Below are 22,393 nucleotides of genomic sequence, written 5' to 3' on the forward strand. Positions count from 1 at the left end.
TGTAGGAGACATACAATAGATACAAGGCTTTCAGGTGCTCTGGGTAACATAGGAAGCTTATACATGAGATTTTTTTTCAGTGAGGAACCACTGCGGTTTTTCAAGTTTGGACAGATTTGTTGTATTCTGGTATCCCACTGCTGAGGGATGAGTACAGGGGAATGATGACTTTGTCAGACAGAGAGGAGATGCCCTTAATAACCATCATTGGGTGAGGAGGAAATCTTTCCTAATCACAGTTGATATGTGGTGGTCAAAGGAGAATTCATGATGGTGCCTAGGAATCTAATAACAGTAGGCATTTTGAAGGAATTGTCATTTATGTCATAGGTATGCAACAGTTCTTGTTTTCCAAACTGCAATGCTACATTTATTGGCATTGAGCTTTAGACCGTGATCTTTACACAGCAAATGTGTACAAGTTAAGCCTTTCCAGAAGATCTGTGCATTTTCAAATGAGAGGCTGACGGCTATAAGTTTGCAATCATTTTCAAAATTAACTGACCAGATGCCTTTTATGCCAGATTTGACATCAGAAACATAGATACCAAGTACTAACTTACTGTTTACCCTCTCCTGTACTGATTCAGGGCTAGTTATTTGAACAGTGCACAACTAACAGCAACCATGCTTTATTCACCTTCTTTTTAGTCTCTCTGTCTCCTTCTTGCTTTCCTCACCACATGATATGGCCAACCATATCAGTGTTACGGACTATTTCCTGTTACATCCCCAGGACATACAATACAACATTGCAGCAGATTCTGAATGCCTGTTCCTCTACACACACTGTCCCCCAACTAGAATGGCAGTATGGGCTCTGCATATTGAAATTACAATATGTAGGTTATTTCTTTACTACTGGTCTACTCATGGGCAGTGATCAGACGTGATCATCTAAAATTTCTCCTAAATATAACATCCTCTGTTCACACATATACTGGCAAGGGTAAAGTCTGACTTCAGTGATTATATACGCATGTATGTGCACCACAAAGATGGTGCACTCTACAAGGTATAAAGAAACACTAGTCCGATACTTTTCTCTTCATGTAGATGTACATTCCATCAGAACATCCCATAAAGGTCAACTACTTTTGTGCTTCCTGAGGATATTCAACCTAACCTCAAACCCCTTGCAAACCCATCATGAACTCTTTAGTGGACCACATAAATGGTCACAACCAAAGAACTCCACTTGGCTTATACAAACACTTAAAATCTGAAAATATTTCACTGACCCACAAGCACATATAATGCATTGCAGTGTCAGCGTTACAGTTCTTTCCCAAAAGTGGCAGATGCCTTATATTCGGAACAAGACCATGATTACAGTTCTTTAACCTGCATCATACAGCACAGGCTAGAGAGAGGAAGGGGTGAGTTGGTTCCCATGTCTGATTCCAACCACCATGAACTTTTGGGGTAAATTATGGAGATACTAGTTACAGTCATTATTTTGACAAAAGGTTAAGTATCGAACCACCAAGTGACCAAGAATGTAGGTGAGGGTCTGGTTACACTAACAACTTACTGACCTCATTAGTGACAGAGAATTTCAGTCCTCATTTTCACCTTTTATAATCATCGACTGGATTTCCTCCTCCAAAGATGTAAGTGGACTTACTGCTCTGTCAAGGGCCTTGTACTACTAATTTCACTGCCCAACAGTGTTGACTTTCAAACTCTTTTCCATCACCTTAGACTGCATTTATACCAAGCCTTTTCCTTCAATTGCTGCCTCTTTCAGTACACAGAAACTAATGCACAATCAATGCTAAAAAATTAAGAAATCATCTATTTGTCTTGAAAGACTAGTACTTTGGTGTAAAACTACATTTCTTGTGTAAAATACTGTCTAACAAATCCTGAATCCTTTAGATATGCTGCAACAAAATTGCATTATAAAAAGCAGATGCATTATTTTCACAATACTCTAAATCAATATATTTAATATTTCCTGTGCTTCTCTTTCTGAAGACCACTGCCACAAATGAACTCACCCCCATACCATTTCCAAAGTTAGTATTTTTTTATTTCAGTAATGGAGATTTAATATGCATGCCTTACTGGGAAAAACAATTAACCATCATCACACTGAAGAAGCATGAAGACATATGTGTGGCGTACATGTATGTGCACATTAGCTTATACGTGTGTACACCACGCACACACACACACACACACACACACACACACACACACACACACACACACACACACACACACACAAGCAGTTAAAAACAAAAAGTACCTCTTCAGCCCTTTGCATCACTAGCTAAACAGGTTTCAAGGTTTTAGTACCAGTTATGAACTTCTGACTACTTCAAGAATGTTACTTTGTTGCTTTTTGTAAATGAACATTTCTCTAAGCAAGAATGTTGAACAACATGAGGTCTAAAATTAAATGTGTGCCTTCAAAAAAATGCATTTAATGCATACAGCACAAACAGCTTTATGTAACTTACTTCGAAAATGAACAGCTAAAATTCTGAAAAGGTTATTTATACTTGGCTTCAAGTCTTATTTGAACTTTCCAGTTCAGAACAGTCATGGGACTGTTGCACACCCACTCATCTATTCCCACTCATCTCCCACCTAGTATGAGACGAAGAATGCTGCTACATGTTGCCAGTGTGCTGCAACAGCATAGCTGCTGGCACATGACACGTCACTCACAGACTGGCAGTCACTCATTCTCTCTACACGCATGACTGTGCTGGCCTTGTATACAAGTGCAGCTTCTCACATGTAGGTATGGCTTACTTGTAAGGCCTCCACTCCAGTACTAACTTAAAATGCCAGTGCTTTGGGAAATGGTTGCATACACATACAGTTATCATTGTTCTTTATAAGTACAGCTTCTTTTCATTGCATTGTATAGTTCGATGCATATATATAGATTTATTCATAAAACGCTGCAATGCTTTAGCTTCAGATATACAAGATCAGTGACTGATATAAAATGAAAACAACTGCAACATTTTTTTTGCAGCTGCCAAAAATAACTATTGTATAAATACAGCATGCACACAATTAAATAAACATATGCACTGATGCACACACACACACACACACACACACACACACACACACACACACACACACACAAATATACTTGTACATATATGTATATATAAAATCACGATGAAAACTGGTACTTCATGAGAAACAAAGTTACTGGCTGAGACTCCTTAAAATCCAGGAAATCATGGCACTCTTCGTTTTCTAGGCACTGCACTAAGCAATGTTTGGGTCACACAGCAGAGCAGACTGTGTGTGTGTGTGTGTGTGTGTGTGTGTGTGTGTGTGTGTGTGTGTGTGTGTGTGTCACCACATATGCTACACTCGTATGTGAAGTCTGCAGCTTTCATGTCTGTATCAAAACCACATGTGTACACAGTATAGTTATAAAGGCATACGCACACAAGCTAGCACATGAAAACTGACTGCCCATGTACTGTGCAGAACATACTGCAGTAAACACCTGGTGGTGGCCCTACTCTTCTTGCTCCATGCATTTTTTAAGTTATTTCATGTTCTTTAAAAAAAATGGGTTGGTCTTGTCTGCACTATACAGCCTGGAAGCCCATGCCACTTGTTCACCACCCTCTCAGTGAAATAATACTTTTATATCTATGATGAAGTATGCCCCTACAGTTTATAACAGTGACCATTTGAAATGTTGGGGCTGCTAGAGCAAGTTGAGAACATGAATAATGAATGGCTGAAAAGCACAGACTTGCATATTTCTTGGACTATTCCCTTTTCTCCAAGGTATGGCAATCTTATATTAGAATATATAAGTTCCCAGGTGGGGGTAGGGTGCCGTGCCCCTTACAAAGAAGAGCGTTAAAGGAGAATGGGGATGTCAGAGATTCGCTCTTCTTCTAGATTTTCAATCATTTGCTTTCGCCATGTTGGCACTTGGCATTTTGTGTACCAACACTTCAACAACGAGCTGTTTAGAATGTATTATGTCTCCCTTATCTCCCATCCATCAATTCAGTGCCCCTGCAGTTCTTCTTAATGATTTTATGGACCCAAATCATACCCCACTCTTACTTCCTTCTCACAGGAGGAACTTCCATGGGCTTGTGTTTCTGTCCTTTCGGAGGAACTACCCCATCCTCTCCAGCCTTTCCCCATGCACCTTCCTATCCAGCCCATTTTATTATTCGCATGGCCTTTTTCTGTGTACACTATAGCATCACTGTTTTCCTTCTCCCCAGTATGGTCTCTAAAAACTGGACGTAGTATCCACATGAGGCCCCTAAAATGACGCAAGCAGCAGGAGAATCACCCCCTTGTTCAATCAGTCTGTGACATTGTAGATGTAATTCAGCATTCTGTTACTGTCGGCTGATTCCAATTTGGTCAATTCCTAGTGCTTCAATGCTGCCGGGGGTGGGATGAGGTGGTGGCACTGGCTATGGCTGGTCACTGTTAGAACTACCAATAAGGTTTGAACATGTAAGCTTTAGGAAAACTCTCAAAAGTATTTCACATGGGAGGTTGAACACAAAACCAGTACTGGGGAATAGGTTAAGGACCAAAAATTAATAATATAAGTCACAGAAAGATGGGATCTGTCTTAAATGAAACTATAGACTGATAATACACTAGGTCTGGTACTAGTCTGATAATTACAGAGGATGGCGGGAAGAAGAGAAAAGGAGACAGCCAAAAGAATGTTCAGTGAAACACTATCCAAATTTCAATAGGAAACCAGAGGTTTTACACTTACAGCTGAACAGAAATGCACCGAAGCATAGCAGAGAAAAATAATTTGGGTGAGACCAAATCAGTAATCCGAATCAGGAAGTATAAGATAAAAATGTACGACCAAGGAACATCAAAAACACGGATACCCTGCACAATTCCCAATGGAGTGAATTAGTATTACTTCTGCATATCATCGCCTGACCTACGCAGTTTCAGTGATCGTTCTTGAAGCAGGACATTGTACCTCTGGAATGTGTCCAAACGGTACTATGAGTGGAATGTCTTCCTTATAGATCAGCTTAAAGGGCTTGGACACATTCAGCGCAAATGATTAGGCTACAGCAACTCCTAACAGATTCTTTGGTAGGAAACAAACCATAGACTGAGGTTCTGATCACCCAAGGAATCGGAGAAACTGTGTTTCACAAATATTTATTTACTTATTTTACTTATCTAACTGGACATATTCCACTTAATGAACTAATTAATTAAGATAATTTTATTTTTGTTGTCCAGGTCACTTCCAATAGGCATGGTCTGTTTTTGTGGGAGAACCAAAGTGGTATCATATTAATTAGGGGGATTTTGCCAGGTAAGATGGGAAACTCTTTAGCTATAAGAAATGTATAAGGTTAGAGGGAAACCTTTAACATTTTGCTAGAGGAAGTAAGTACAGATCTCGAACAATACGCAGAATTGGATGGTATGTGAACCAGACAAGAATATGATCTGTTATGGATCACACAGTCAAGATGTAATACTGACAGAAGGCACAGATAACATTCTCATTTGTGTTACTTGCAAAAGATGGGTAGAAATATTCGGGATATTAGTACACAAAAAATCGCAATGAAAGATTTGAAGAAGATGTAATAGTCATAAATACCATGGTTAAATGAGGATATGGCCACCTTCAGTTAATTAACCAGATGCTCATATGCTAGGAGCACTAAAGAAATACCCCTTAGTAGACACAAGTCCCACCTTCTGCTTCAAAGAAATTTCCACCAAAGATTTACATAGTCTATTGAATAAACTAGACAAGGAAACTGGTGTGCAAAGGATGATAAAGTAGACTCTGCCTTTCTTCAGATGACAACTCCCTAACATGAGACTTAATGGCATTCATAATGCATCTCTGTCATCACTGGCACTGCCCTGTATCCATTCCAAAATGCAAAAGTCTTATAACTTTCTAAAGCAACCTTTCAATCTTTCCCAGAAAACTTCAGACTAATACCTAACTCATGTCCACTAGCATGAAAATCTGAAAAAGCTATTTAAAATCAGTTGCTTGACCACGTCAACAAATGTGGTCTTTTGTGTGTTGCTCAACATAGATTCCAGAAGGAAATGGTACATTAACTGCTGCAAACATTGCAATACATAAAACTGACATTAGCATAAATAGCAGCCTCCTTAAAGATGTGGTGTTCATAGACATGATGCAAGAATTTCCAAAAATTGATGCAGTAAATTATTCCCTCTTACCAGTTAAGCTGGAGAGTTGAACTTTGGGGCAAATGCAATAGCCTGGTTTAGAAATTATCTGTCAGACTGTACTTTCCATTTTAGTATGGACAAAACCACATCTACTTTTGGGTATATTCACCTGCAGATTACCTTAAGAATCTGTGTTAGCTTCACTACTGTTAGATTACCTTAAGAATCTGTGTTAGCGTCACTACTGTTAGATTACCTTAAGAATCTGTGTTAGTGTCACTACTGTTAGATTACCTTAAGAATCTGTGTTAGGGTCACTACTGTTAGATTACCTTAAGAATCTGTGTTAGGGTTATTACTGTTAGATTACCTTAAGAATCTGTTAGCTTCACTACTGTTAGATTACCTTAAGAATCTGTGTTAGCGTCGCTACTGTTAGATTACTTTAAGAATCTGTGTTAGCGTCACTACTGTTACAGTACCTTAAGAATCTGTGTTAGGGTCACTACTATTAGATTACCTTAAGAATCTGTGTTAGGGTCACTACTGTTATCCCTTTTCATAAATGGCATCACTACAAACCTTTCTTTTCTGAGTATCATGTCACTAAAATCAGATTTTATGTCCTTATGGGAGTGGACCTGCAATAACAAACTTTCATTAAATTTTAACAAATCCATTGTTATGTCACTTGTATCCCCCAGAATGGCTAGCTGAAACCCAACCACTTGCGACCACTGACCTCTCACTCAAATCAAATTCCATTTGTCACCAAGCAAAGTATCAAGGTTTCATTATTTACTTTTCAAAAATCTTTATTAAATTTACATATGACAAAGGCAATCTTACATTTATATAAATGAAAAACGTCCAAAATGATATCACTTTAGTTGCAAACCATTTACATCACAGACACCACTGAAACAACTGTAGTTGTAAACATTATACATCACTTATAAACCATCCAGTCATTGTCAGTTAAGCATTATATGGCTCATTCAAATCCTGCCTCTTAAAACGTAGTTCCTGCTCTGCAGATATTGTTCCCACAATTCCCATTTGTCCCTATGTAGTTTGCTCCTTCCCTTTTCTAAAGATCCCAGTTCCCGTTGTTTTATCTCTGTTACTATATTCACTACTTCTAGTAACGTTGGTCTAGACTTTGATTTCCATTTTGTACTAATTGCTTTTTTGGCAGTCACCATAATTAAACTCAGCAAAGTTTTACTATGTCTAGGCAATTTTAATTCTGTAGCATAACTCAAAAAAAAATCATCTCCCCAGTCAGTTCAACCTGCTCACCCAACATCTTCGACAGAGCGTTCTGCAAGGAATCCCAAAAGTCCACCAGCTCATTACACTCCCAAAAAATGTGTTCCCAGCTACCCCTTTCTTGCATGTCACACCTTCAACATTTGCTATCCACCTGAGGAAAAATTCTTTAGCATCTACTTGGGGCATAAAAATACCTATGTAAACACTTCCAGGCAAAGATCCTAAATCTTCTACACTTTGTTAGACATTTGGGAGATATACATATTTCCCCCCATTGTCTCTTTGTGAATTGCTTATCTAATCTCTCTTCCCACTATTGTTGACCCTACCTTACCATTTAAAGCCCACATCAAAACAACAGTAAGGAGGACCTCATCACATCTAAAATTATGCGATAGTCTTTCACATCTGCTCATGACTGCATCATTCAGGGGATGTGCTCATACCCAAGCTAGATTATGGGCTTCCAGCCTTTGTACTGCAATCCTTGGGTAACACTTTAAGTAAAATTTGCTGACTGGTACTTCTTACTGAATAAGTTGCATAAGATAAGAAATGGTTACATATGTATACAGTTACCATTGCTGTTTATAAGTATACACTGTACATAAGATAACAAATGGTTACATATGTATACAGTTATCATCGTTGTTTATAAGTATACACTGTACATAAGATAACAAATGGTTACATATGTATACAGTTATCATCGCTGTTTATAAGTATACACTGTACATAAGATAACAAATGGTTACATATGTATACAGTTACCATCGTTGTTTATAAGTATACACTGTACATAAGATAAATGGTTACATATGTATACAGTTACCATCGTTGTTTATAAGTATACACTGAACATAAGATAACAAATGGTTACATATGTATACAGTTACCATCGTTGTTTATAAGTATACACTGTACATAAGATAAATGGTTACATATGTATACAGTTACCATCGTTGTTTATAAGTATACACTGTACATAAGATAACAAATGGTTACATATGTATACAGTTACCATCGTTGTTTATAAGTATACACTGTACATAAGATAACAAATGGTTACATATGTATACTGTTATCATTGCTGTTTATAAGTATACACTGTACATAAGATAACAAATGGTTACATATGTATACAGTTACCATCGTTGTTTATAAGTATACACTGTACATAAGATAAATGGTTACATATGTATACAGTTACCATCGTTGTTTATAAGTATACACTGTACATAAGATAAATGGTTACATATGTATACAGTTACCATCGTTGTTTATAAGTATACACTGTACATAAGATAACAAATGGTCACATATGTATACAGTTACCATCACTGTTTATAAGTATACACTGTACATAAAATAACAAATGGTTACATATGTATACAGTTACCATCGCTGTTTATAAGTATACACTGTACATAAGATAACAAATGGTTACATATGTATACAGTTATCATAGCTGTTTATAAGTTTACACTGTATACTGTTGGAAGAATTCCACCGCTTAAAAGTTAATAGAAGAACTACTGTGCTCCTAAATATGCTAATTTATAAATTTATTACACTGCAGTACTGTTCACCCCATCAGCAAATCAGCCCCACAAGCTGTAACTGATTACCAAGACATGCAATCTGGAATCCTTGAAGGGCTTTAAATTAAAATTAAAGTGTGCCTACTCAAAAGAAATGTGCATGCTTCCAAGACAATAGTTAAAAGAACTCTTAACCTGTGATGACTTTGCATATACATGCACATCTCTATGGACACTTTGGATGGGTTAATAAAATTTTGGATTCATGGTGTATCAAATTAATATAGTGTGTAAATTGTATATAATTATGTCATATTAGTACATTTATGACTGTTACCAACAGTCTATATCTGGTGTTCAAGACTGCTATTAGCAAATGTAATGTGACTGTCACTTGTAAAACATTTCTATGAAACATTTGTGACATTTCTATGTGCTACATGCTGTTTTACCATTCTGTTTATACTCACTTTTTTATAGCTTGGGGCATTGCTGAAAAGGGCCAAATGATCACTTTACTTACCTAGCCAGCAAATATAAATATATATGTACATAAAATATTGTGGATTGCATGCTAAAGTTTTTGAGTGCTTTAATAAAACTCCCTACTCTGTTTGGTAAATGCCAGCTGAGGCAGATAGGACCCTAACTTAAGAATTATATCAGAAGGATAGCACCACAGTACTGCAGCACCCAGACACTTGACTTGTTGGCCTATTTCAGGAAATTCCTGGGGGTAACTTGACTAGAACACTGGAGAAATGTAGCTCCTGTTTACCAAATATATATATATATATATATATATATATATATATATATATATATATGTATATCAGATTTAACTTGATTTGATTTCAGCTGAAGTAAAACTATCTTACAAATGATGAGGTTTTAGCTTAACATCTCATCTGATTTAAATTTGTGGTGACAATTTCAAAAGGAAATTTAGGAAAACCTTCTTGCAAAACATGGTTCCCAAATGAAATCATTTACAGCAAAAGTTAATGTTGCAGGACTGCTGGAAAACTTCAGTAGAATGAGATGAAGTGCAGGAAAGAAGTGGGCTGGGAATGCCAAACAGATATAAGGAACAAAAGGAATGTTGTGGTACCTGCAAATAGATTACCTCCAAACCTGAGCAAAATAGGCAGACTACATTGGGTATCAATATTCTGCATGTTTACGTGCCATTGTGATTCCATATGTTACAGAGATGTGTCATGGGAAACTTACGCAAGGAAAACAATAGTAATAATAATAATAATAAACACGGATTGCCTTGTGGAGAAAAAGAAGTGTATATGTGTGTACACTTGTGTGCATGTGTGTACATTTAAACAGGCAATAGTGTATAACATTAGAAGATTAGGGTTATCCTCATTTGTTCATGTAGGGAATGCATTTGGCAATATTTTTTTGTACATCTGTTAAGCAGTTAGGCCTAGTCCCTTTTTTAAAGGTGACCCAGGAGAACTGTCTGTTTAAGTAAGTTGCTTAGAGTCACATAACAGGCAAATGGATGTGGAAGGGAATGGAACCCTGTACCAGTGACAACAGGAACCAGATCATTAACAGCTCAAGCTTCTTTTTTGGCACTAACTGTTAGACACGTTAGTAGACATGTCATGAAGTAAATTTGCCCATGTGCCACTGTGTAAATATCAGTACTGGATATCAACATTCCTAATGCGCTGTAAGAACATTATATTTGAGTTAGTACAGCATGTGTTAAGTCTGCAAAGTGTGTCATACCTTCATTTCTTAACAAGCTTACTGTCATGTCTTGTGTAACAAGCATGTACACATTTAGTGTATCTTAATTGTCTAACTCTAAACCAAACAAATAGATGTTAAGGACTGCTACACATGTCATTTTATACAGCAGAATTACAATTGGCCGGTCTGCTCAGTAGGTGTGTCTTACCACAATGCATGCATGTAAACAATTTGTTAGTATGCAGCCAGTAAAAGAATATGCTTCCATTAGTATGCTAATATTTGTTTCCATTAGCATGTGAAATATGACTAGCAATAAATTAAAGGGAATTTTTAAGATGAGCTGTTTTACACATTGTATCTGCTCTTGTGAATTTAACTGTGAAAATGCACATGCCTGTTATAGAACACAGACTTTATGTCTAACAGAATATATGCACGGATGTGTAAAGGTAGGCATCTAACTGTGAATGTTACATTATTTTACCAGTTACACAGGTTGACTATTACTACACACCTGTGTCTAATACAAAATGTTTCCAAACAGCAATACTGTGAAACCACAACACACAAGTGCACTCCATAAAAACAATAAGTGGTTTCTATTTTAGGCATTTTCAAAGAATCTCAGATACAAACACCTAACCACAAATAGTGCCACACAGCCACAAATGCCACTTTATGTGCAAGAGTTTTAAAAGATACCGAAATGCAGAATGTAAGCTGTGCTTTCGGCTAGAGGAGGGGGAAGGGAAGGAAAAGACCAGTGTATATGTGAGTGTGTGAGTGTGTGTGTGTGTGTGTGTGTGTGGGGGGGGGGGGGGGACTGAGGGACTGCTCTCTCTCTCTCTTCATATCCACAAACAGCTGATCAGAACCCTCTCTCTCTTCATATCCACAAACAGCTGATCAGAACCTGTCACCCCTTCCTTTTCTACTACACCCAGCTTTTCATAAGCCAGCAAGCGGTAATGCCGAAAGAGTAAGAATCCAGGAAGCGGTGAAATCAGCCAGGCACCACGGCAGCATGGGGGCTGCATCCATGTAAAAGGTAGAGCATCCCCTCCCCGTTCATCAATACAAAGCAGTCTAAGAGCAATGAACACGTAGCTGGGCTGCACTACACAAACACACACACTTAACCGCATATTCCAAGCAACAAACTCCCTCCCTTTCTCAACAGAGTCGGCAAATCCCGAGATCTTTGTGCAAAAAAAAAAAAAGATAAAAAATCCCAACAAGGCAAGCAGGCACCATAATGCCCAGTACAGAAGGTTTCCATACTCACGATTCGTGCATGAAAATAATCTGGTGGAGTGTAACCGTTCCGTTTCCTGAAGCACATCCGTTTTTTTCTTTCTCTTTTTTTATATGATCCAGTATCGACACCCTGAGAGAGAAGGCTGGCAGCGGAGGGAGAGATTGGGGAGAGAGAGTGACTGAGAGAGAGAGAGAGAGAGAGAGAGAGAGGGCGGACTGCGCAGCCGCACCGCACTCCCTGTCATTCACTTCCTAAACCTAGGGAGTCTAGGGCAGTTGTGGTTGTGTCTCCAACGCAGTGTGTTTGTGTGTACCTGGTTGTGCATGTCTTTCCGACGCACTGTGTGTGTGTGTGTGTATGTGTGTATATATATATATATATATATATATATATATATATATATATATGCATACACACACACACACATGTATGTCTGTGTGGCTACTGACTCTCCCACTTCAGGATGACTGCCATCTGTTTTCAATGTTAGATCCTTTGTTATCTCATGTGTAAATGTTTCAGTCCAGTCCAGCACATACTGGCATGCCACCTTTAATGGCTTCATTTGTAGTTGTAGAATTTATCAGTCGTGGGTGCTGTACAAGGGTGTCCTCTGTGCGCTTACTACACTAGCTCGGACAGCACTGGTAACTCCTTTTGGTGATGCTAATGACATGATGTGACTTATTCTAAATATAGCAGCCTGCCGGCAGTCGTTTGTAGTGGTACTATGGACTGTAGTTAGTCCTTCCGTCTACAAATACTGCAGCTTGTAATTGCAATACTCAAGTGTCTCTTCCCAGTAACACAGCTGTATCCAGCGCTCTAATCTGCTCTTCAGAACTGAAATGTTAAACTGGGATTTAAATGTAGACAGAAAAGTTTTTTATTATTTATTTTTGCGTCTGTTTGTGTAATGAATGTATTGAAAGCTATGGTTAAATCCCCTTCAAAGCATATAACTAGTAATGCTAAAATAATTACTTAGAACTTTAAATAAAGTGATTTGGATAAGTGCAGCTAAACTGCTCTCAAAATTAATCCGTATTTTAAACATTATTTTATTTATTTAATTATACATTAAACACAGATACACAATGTACATGGAGTTGTCTCTCATTTGCAATTTCTTTCCTTGAAATAAAATTTCATTTTATGAGTCCTACTACACTGTAAAATAAATAATCCCTCCTTAAACAGTTTTGCCATCTCACAAATTGTTAAGGATTTATGTTCCTCTTCATGTTACTTATTTTCCTATAGCCTGTTTCCAGTGCAGGGTAGATGTGCTACAAAACATTTATAAGAAGGCCACAAGGAACAGTGTTATTGCAATGAGTAACATATGACAAACCTGAAAGGCAAAAGGATAACAATGTTACTCTCCACCAGCTACTCACTGCAGACCTGTTACATTGTATCTATGTTGTTGTGAAGAATGCTGAGAGAGGAAACATGTAGTGAATGTAAATTACACAACTTTTGTTTGTGGTGCAAAAAATTACTGGGATGCCACCTCAATAGGTCAGGTTTTTGTTCATTATCATTGCTGGTTAGCCAAGACAAATGGGAATCCATTCACCACCATTGCCAAGTACCTTTCAATAGCAGCTTTAGTAGTGCCATAGATAACTTAATAAATGAAATCACTGTTTATTACTGGCTACTGCCAGTAAAACCAACACATATTTGGTATATCATTCATTTACTGGAAAATCCCGACTGGGCAATGACAGGCCCCCTTTCAGCAAAGGTCAGGGAAGAAAATCTCCACAGTTAACAAGCCTTATAAAATGTCATACAAATACAATACAAAACATCACATGTTAAATATCACATAGAATAAATCACACACACACACACACACACATATATATATATATATCTATATATCTATATATCTATATATGTGTGTGTATATATGTATATATATATATATATATATATATATATATATATATATATATATATATATGGGTCTACCTGATAACACCGACACGTCAAAACACCGACAACGAAATAACCGACACGAACAAACTGACAAAAAAAGAAAGTTCAAAATCACAAAACTTCACATGCCAGACAAACCAAAATCCCAACAATCAACAAAACAAATACCTTTCCCGAAAAACACACACACAACACAAGCACACCAAAAACCTTACAAACCTACACTAAACCTTACATACACAACTATCTATGCACTAACCTTAACCCAAACCCTAACCCTAAGGTCCGTCACTATCACACACTTACCTTACCCACACCCTAACCCTAACTCACTTAATCTGCCCCAACCCTTAACTCTGTCACTATCGCACACTTACCTTACCTACACCCTAACCCTAACTCACCGCCCCTAACCCTCAAGTCCGTCACTATCGCACACTTACCTAACCCGCACCCTAACCCTAACTCATTTAACCTGCCCCTAAACCTAAAGTCCGTCACTATCGCACACTTACCTTACCCGCACCCTAACCCTAACTCATTTAACCTTCCCCTAAACCTAAAGTCCGTCACTATCGCACACTTACCTGACCCGCTCCCTACCCTAACGTCCGTCACTATCACATACTTACCTTACCCACACCCTGACCCTAACGTCCATCCCTATCGCACACTTACTTTAACATGTCGGTGTTCTCAGCATCGGGATTCTCAGCTGTCGGTCTTCTCCATTGTCGATCTTTGGTGTTGTGCACTTTCGGCATTTTCAGGTAGACCCTATATATATATATATATATATATATATATATATATATATATATATATATATATATATGGGTCTACTACACATGATCGAAATTTCATATGACTGAAATTCATTTGACTGAGACCAGAACATCAAAAGTTTAAAACACTGAAAAGTCATTTGACTGAAACTCATAACACTGACACATTAAAGTAAAAGGTATACGCCCTTTTCCCCACTGTAGTGCAATCCTGGAGTTAGTATATAGGTATATTTTGTCTTCTGCAAAGAGTTATTCATTGCAGTTATAAGTATCCAGCTGTATGTTTTAAAATGTATAACGTATGTGGGGGGCTATGCCCCCCACACCCCCTAACTATATATATACTAACTCCAGGATCGCACTACAATGGGGAAAAGGGCATATACCTTTTACTTTAATGTGTCAGTTTTATGAGTTTCAGTCAAATGAGTTTTCAGTGTTTTGAACTTTTGATGTTCTGGTCTCAATCATATGAAATTTCGATCATGTGTAGTAGACCCATATATATATATATATATATATATATATATATATATATATATATATATATATATATATATATAAACAAAGACAAATTAAATAGATTCTAGATATTTTATTCCACAGAGTTATATTTCAGTTTTACTAAGTAAGAGCGATCATGTTAAGAACTTCTGTTAGGTTAATAGATAAATGCATTAGAATACATGTAGGGCATTAATGCTAGTTAAATTCTTTGATAAGCATTTCCAGGTGTGGCTAAGCTGCTAGGTCTTCTGATGAAAGACCTAAAACTTTATTTATGCTGGAAGACCAAAAGGATGCTACAGGCAGAGGACAGATGGACAGAGTTGTAACAACATTTAGCCAGGAGAAGAGTGACAGAAGCATAGTTTGAGATTCAAGAGGTGGAACTTAAGGTTTGCCTTGAAGTGTTTTGGTTATATAATTTGTCATAGGTCTTGTGGGACAGTATTCCAACATTTGGCTACATACAAGGAATACACTGATTCACCATGTTTATTGTTGAGTCTATGGATTTGGGCAAGATATGTGTCCTTAGACCTAGATGTGAAGTGTCCTAGCATTACTGTCTTCAGTGCTGGACATTTGTTTGGGTGATGGGGTGTACCATAGCATTGCTGTCTTCAGGGGGTGGACATTTATCTAGGTGATGGGGAGTACATAGCATTGCTACCTTCAGTGCTGGGCATTTGTTTGGGTGATGGGGAGTACTCTAACATTACTGTTTTCAGTGCTGGACATTTGTTTGGACATTGTAGTATACTATGGACCACTTTACATTGATTGGATATTTGTTATTTGAGGAATTCCACCCCGTTTAGTTTGCTGAGTACTAGATAATGATGGCTTTTATTTGGAAGGTGGGTTGCATTTTTTTTATTATAGCATTGCTCCAGTTTTGTTAAAAGGGAGGAATTAATATTTGTGAGTAGAGGTGGGGAATAGGAAAGAGTTTGCAATGATATGAGAGGGCAGTAGTCTTTCTAGATTGAAGGTGAGGTAGGGAGATGCTTTGTAGAGGAGACCTAGTGTTATTTAGCTCTTTTTGATAGTATTTTGAATGTATAGGTCAAATTTTAGATAGTCGGCTATACTGGTCCCGAGTAAGGTAATATGTGTGACAACATGGTAGTGTTTTGAGTGAAAGATATAGTAAATCTATTTTTTTATGATAGTATTGATTTGGGATAAAAATAATTTTTGTTTTGTTTGGGTCCAGCAGAAGATTGGTTCAGAAAATATTCAGTGGAGGAGTTGGACTGGTGAACAGTACTACTATTATTCTGCAGAACTACTATTGTGTAGACTTCCTAGCCAAATTCTGGCTCTGTTCTTGCTCAAATCCAGTATTAGCTGTATCCCTAAATGTAAACAGCTACCTATTCATGCCTTACAAGTCCTTACTCTCCCGTCTTCACTCATTTCCTTACTTGTATCAATTATTCTTCCTTACCTTGCTCTCTAAAGATACCATAAGCCTGCTTTTCTCTCACTTTGTATTGCAATTTAGGTTTGCATTATACTAACTTACCTTTAATTTCTCTATAAACTGGCTAAATATCTCTAACTATTAAGTCATTGTCATATAACTCGTATCTATTCTTAACCAATGCATTCATATTATATCTAATTTGGTATAATTATTTAAACAGTATTTTTTTTTGCATTATTTTTAAAAACTGTCAAATTATTGTTCTTAAAATGTTTTGCAACACTTTGGAGCTTTCCTCCCCAGGTCACTACTGAAAATGCATTTATCAAATGTCAATAAATAAATAAATAAATACATTAATTAATAATAGTTTGTAGTGATGGGGTGCTTGGAGCTGAGCACATCAGATTGCAGTCATCTGCATACTGAAATAGGGAGCTTTGTCACACTACAGTATGGAGATGTACATCCGCGGTGGAGCAGCAGTAGTGTTGTTGCCTCACAGCAAGAGGTTCTCCCGTTCAATTCTCGGCTGGAGTGCGGGGAGTGCCTTCTGTGTGGAGTCTGCATGTCCTCCCCGTGGTTGGGTGGGAGTTCGAAAGAAATGTGTAAATGGGCATGCCTTCGTTGAAGGTTGAACGTCAAGCTGGCACCTCAGCGTTCATGAAAGTCTACTGCCAATCATTAGCGGACAGGAGTTCCGCTGTGGCGATCCCTAACTGGGAAAAGCCGAAAGACAAACAACACTGAAAAGAAGAGGACTTAGGCTTGAGTAGTGACAGATGCCAATGGTCATGTGTAGGCAGGATGAGCACGGAGTTTGGCATTTGACACCTGCCTAAGAGAGTTTTTAAATCACATTAGGTTAGAGGAGGAGACACCAAATGAGAGTAACGTTGTAGCAGTTTAGTGTGGGAGAATGTGTTGAATGCTTTTGATAGATCCAGAAATATGGCAGAGTGTCGTTTACCTTCATCCTTAAGTTGATTTACTGTGTTGTAATAGGAGAGACAAGCTGTGCGTGTACTTAATGAAGAGCTAAAGCCATGTTAGATAGGAGTGGGTTGTTATCTAGGAAATACTTTACCAGCTATCAATGAATATATCTTTCAAGGATTTATGAGGAGGAAGAGAGTAAGGCTAATGACAGACAGAATTCCACTGATTGTCCTCATTTAGGATAACGTATGATGGACAGATTTTGCAGTTGTTTATATGTGTGGCAGGAGCTTTCAGTTTTGACTTTATAGCATTCCTTCCATCCTTAAACTCTTTCTTCATTAACTGTTTGGGATTTCTCAAAAGCCAAAGGGTTGAATTAAATCTGACGTGTATTTTTCTTAGTGGAGCCTGTCTATTGAGAACTGAAAGAAAACATTTTTTTCAACTGCTTCAATTAGAGGTAAGGTTTTTAGGGAAGATCATTCTATCTGCCTATGTTTAGAGTTAAGAAAGGTTAAACTGAAGCTTTTGAACTAGGTTGTAGGAGATTTTTCGTTTGGTGCATTTTTGGAAAGCATATCTGGGAGATAGAATAAGATATTAGAATAAATACTAGCTAGTGCTCCACCTACTTTGTTTAATCTGTCAGACCTGATAATATTTTGCCCTGTGAGAAAAATTTTCCATCTTTAATGGATGGTTGTAATCAGGTTTCGGTAAGGGATAAAATATTTGTTTTTTGTGAGGAGACTCAAGCTTGTAGTTCTGCTACTTTATTGGAGACACTATGAATATTTAGATTAAAGAGCTTAAGACCCAAGGGTGTAGTGGTTGAGATGACTTATTTAGTGACAGAGAGTTGTGATGACTGAATGGTTTGGGGTTTGGGTGTATAGCTGCACAGAGAATTATGAGTGAAGTAGTGATATAGGTCTGATGGTACCATGAGTGTTTACTTTTATGTGTAATTAAATATAATTTTATGGCTCAAGTATTGAGAAGGGGTAAACAAAACGTTTTTTTTTGTAATGTTAAATGTTGTGATTTCCTGTAATTCATAGTTATGTAGTGACAGGAATATAGAACTATAGCTTGGAGCATGTTTCAGGTTGGTAGACATGACTGAGATTGTAATAATGTTAAGTGCTGGAAATAACTGGTAAGATTTAATAATAGCTGAATTTTGACAGTAGGCTTAGTGTCTATATCACTTTGTTGAATAGTCTATTCATCGAATCACTATTAATCGAACTCACTTAAGCAAAAGCTCATTTCAACAAATGATCGTTCCAGTGAAAATTCTCTAAGGGAAAGAAATTAGTGGGCCAGCTACTGACTGTAACAAACACTACACAATTTAAAACTCAGCAAAGTGAGAGGCTGCAAATCCCACCCCCCAACTAAATATATGAGCTCTGAGATTGTACTACAGTAGGGAAAAGGGCAAATTCCCGATGATAGCCAACGACTTCCTTTCCCTGAGGAAAACATTTGCTGAAATGAATGTGTGTGTGTGTGTGTGTGTGTGTGTGTGTGTGTGTGTGTGTGTATGTGCATGCATGAATATATATTTATATATATATATATATATATATATATATATATATATATATGGGTTACTGTCAGTATATAGAACAGCCGCAACATTCAAATCCACTGCATCGACACCTCAGAACATCAACACCCGGAGAGCCGATGATCACCACATGGTAAGGAACCGTTTGGCCATCCGTAACTCCGAAACTACCAATGAAACAAACACACAGATGTGGGGGGCTTCACCCCTCACACCCCCTTATTTAATATTCCAACTCTGAGAATGCACTACCGTGGGGGGGTACAGGACAAAGTTCACGGGGATGGCCAAATGGTTCCCTACCATGTGGTGATCGTCAGCTCTTTGGGTGTTGATGTTCTGAGGTGTCAATGCAGTGGATTTCGATGTTGTGGCCATTCGATGTACGGACGGTAACTCATATATATATATATATATATATATATATATATATATATATATATATATATATATATATATATATATATATATATATATATATATTTATTTATTAATTGACATTTGTTTACCAGGAAAGTCCAGCTGGGCTTAGGTGCCCATTTTCAGTAGTTGCCCAGGGAGAAAAAAACAAAACACCAAGTATTATATTTAATTCAATTAATATTTGCTATAACAAATTTTATAATGCAGGCTCAGTGAATACATAGCATAATAGTCAGTATAATAAAGTCTGTATTGATATTCACAAACATTAAATTTACATGCCTTGTACTGAGACTTTACAGATAGGGGAATGGTATATAAGATATGTAGGAGTAATTTAAGAAATACAATAGTGTGAGGTATTAGGGGAGATTAGCAAGTCTGACTGTTAGCATAGTAGTGATGAAATAGTAATTTGTTTGTACAAATTAGGAGATGGCATAGTAGTTTAAGAAGTACAACGACGTGAGGTATTAGAGGGGGGTATGCAGGTTTAGTGATTTAGTGCTTTACAGGGAGATAAAAGAAAGGGGATGAAGGATAATAGAGAGTTCTGTCCCAGATGAGGAAAAGGGAAGTAGTCAGAAGACAGAGAGGAAGCCTTTTAGCAACAGTTTGTAAAAATGAGGCTGTGAGATAGACCTGATTAACATAGGAATTGTTTTCCAAATTTTTAGCTACATTATTGGAAAAGACACTGACCCCAGCAGCTGTTTGTGGTTTGTAGTTGGTAAGCAGATGTTTATCATTTGACCAAAGAGGCAGGTTTGGTAGATAGTACTGGAGTATGGGGTAATTACTAGGCAGGCAAATGGGGTACAGATGATTTGTGGGTTAAGATGAGCTGGGTATAGGATAAGAGGTTTGTGACAATTAAGGTATTTTAGTGCTAAACAGTGGTGGGTCTGTTATGTTTTTTTCAAGCAAATATGGCAACGTAGTTGCAGTATTGTTGAACTTTAGAATGAAGTGGGGCTGGTTATGATAAGTATCTTCGTTCACTACCCAAACTTCATGGAGAGCCGCTTCTCTGACTATTCATTCCTCTAGTCCTCTTTTCATAACTACACTATACCCTACCTTCCAGACTACTAAAAACTGTCCCATGTGGACTTCCTATTGCTCTTTGTGTTATGTACTGTGTATTTAGAAATGAAAAATGATGCACTATGATGTTTGTATCTACTGCTACTTACCTTCTAAAATTTGTGCTGTATCCACTCTATAAACTATTATCGTCATTTGTCTTTGTGTTCTCTGACTTTAATAATCTACTGTATGTACATATTGTTGCAGTCTATCTGTGTATATTCCTTGACCATTTTGGGTGGAACTTTTCTTCCTGGGCTTCTACTGACAAGGAGTCACTTCTTGTGCCCAGTTGGACTATCCCAGTAAACAAATGCCAGGAAATAAATAAATAAATATGGGTGTGAATTAAATAAAACATCGTAATGTCAACGTTGCTATTTTCAACATGAAAAAGAAATTAAAAAAACCTCAACCCATCATAACGTGATCCAAGTCAAATCCTCTGAGCCACACCCCCCACACTCTGCCAGTTATGTATACCACGTTTAGGGTCACACAATACCAGGAAAGGGCATAGTCCCCAAACTCATGGATCCTGATATTTTGCATATGTGTTGAAAATCTGTTTTGTCAACTAAAGAGAATTGACAGAAAAGATGTCAACTTTATTAACAACTGTTAACTAAATAAAGCACTCCTCTCTCTCTATTTACATATAAATATTATATATGGAAATATGTATGTATGTATGTGTGTGTGTGTGTGTATGTCTATGCGTGCATGTGTTTATGTGTGTGTGTGTGTGTGTGTGTGTGTGTGTGTGTGTGTGTGTGTCTCGCTCTCTCTCCATATTTATGTATATAACTATCTATCTACATACATATACATATATATATATATATATATATATATATATATATATATATATATATACATACACACACACACATGCATAAAACATATTTATGTTATACATGTAGGTGTGTGTATGTGTGTAATTTGGTTTCATGGTTGGCTAATATTTAACATTGCCAATTTATACAGAGTAGCCATGGAGAAAGCTCTCTTAACACTTACAAAACTTAATTCAATTTACAGATACAGTACTGCTTAAGAAAAATACAGTACATACCATCTAAAATTGTAAAGGGCTGTCTTCTACAGACAGTGTGAAAAAAGATGTACAGTTGAAATATAGTCAGTGACATGTTTGCATGTGCACAGATGTACTGTTTCAAACACAATTTGATATTTATTTCAACCAGACTACTAATTGTAGAACATAATACCAACCCGACTACTAATTCACTGCAGGATATAGTACCAACCAGACTACTAATTCCTTGTAGGATAAGGTACCAGCCCAACTACAAATTCACTGTAGGATATAGTACCAACCTGACTACTAATTCACTGTAGGATATAGTCCCAACCCAACTACTAATTCACTGTAGGATATAGTACCAATCAGACCACTAATTCACTGTAGGATATAGTACCAACCAGACTACTAATTCACTGTAGGATATACTACCAACCAGACTGCAAATTCACAGTAGAATATAGTACCAACCAGACTACTAATTCACTGTAGGATACAGTACCAACGTGAGTACTAATTCACTGTAGGATATAGTACAACCCAGACTACTAATTCACTGAAGGATACAGTCCCAATCCGACTACTAATTCACTGTATGATATAGTACCAGCCCAACTACTAATTCACTGCAAGATATAGTACCAACCAGACTACTAATTCACTGTAGGATATAGCACCAAACA

General features: G+C 37.3%; 1 protein-coding gene across 3 annotated transcripts in view; it reads right to left on the reverse strand.

Moving 5' to 3' along the window:
- The window catches only part of RGS19 (regulator of G protein signaling 19), an 895,116-nt gene that overhangs the window by 749,920 nt on the left and 122,803 nt on the right, over positions 1-22,393 (reverse strand). For 2 of the 3 annotated variants that reach the window (XM_044090383.1, XM_044090382.1), the window contains exon 1: positions 11,989-12,143. The exons of the other annotated variant lie outside the window; for it this stretch is intronic. In XM_044090383.1, coding sequence (XP_043946318.1) covers positions 11,989-12,045 — 57 coding nt within the window. In that variant the 5' untranslated portion in view covers positions 12,046-12,143. Of the gene's footprint in view, positions 1-11,988; positions 12,144-22,393 lie in introns of those variants that run through there. 3 annotated transcript variants of the gene reach the window in all.

Source organism: Protopterus annectens, chromosome 12.part0 (genome assembly GCF_019279795.1).
Source record: "Protopterus annectens isolate FY-2018-M chromosome 12.part0, PAN1.0, whole genome shotgun sequence".
Taxonomy (NCBI): Eukaryota; Metazoa; Chordata; order Ceratodontiformes; family Protopteridae; genus Protopterus; species Protopterus annectens.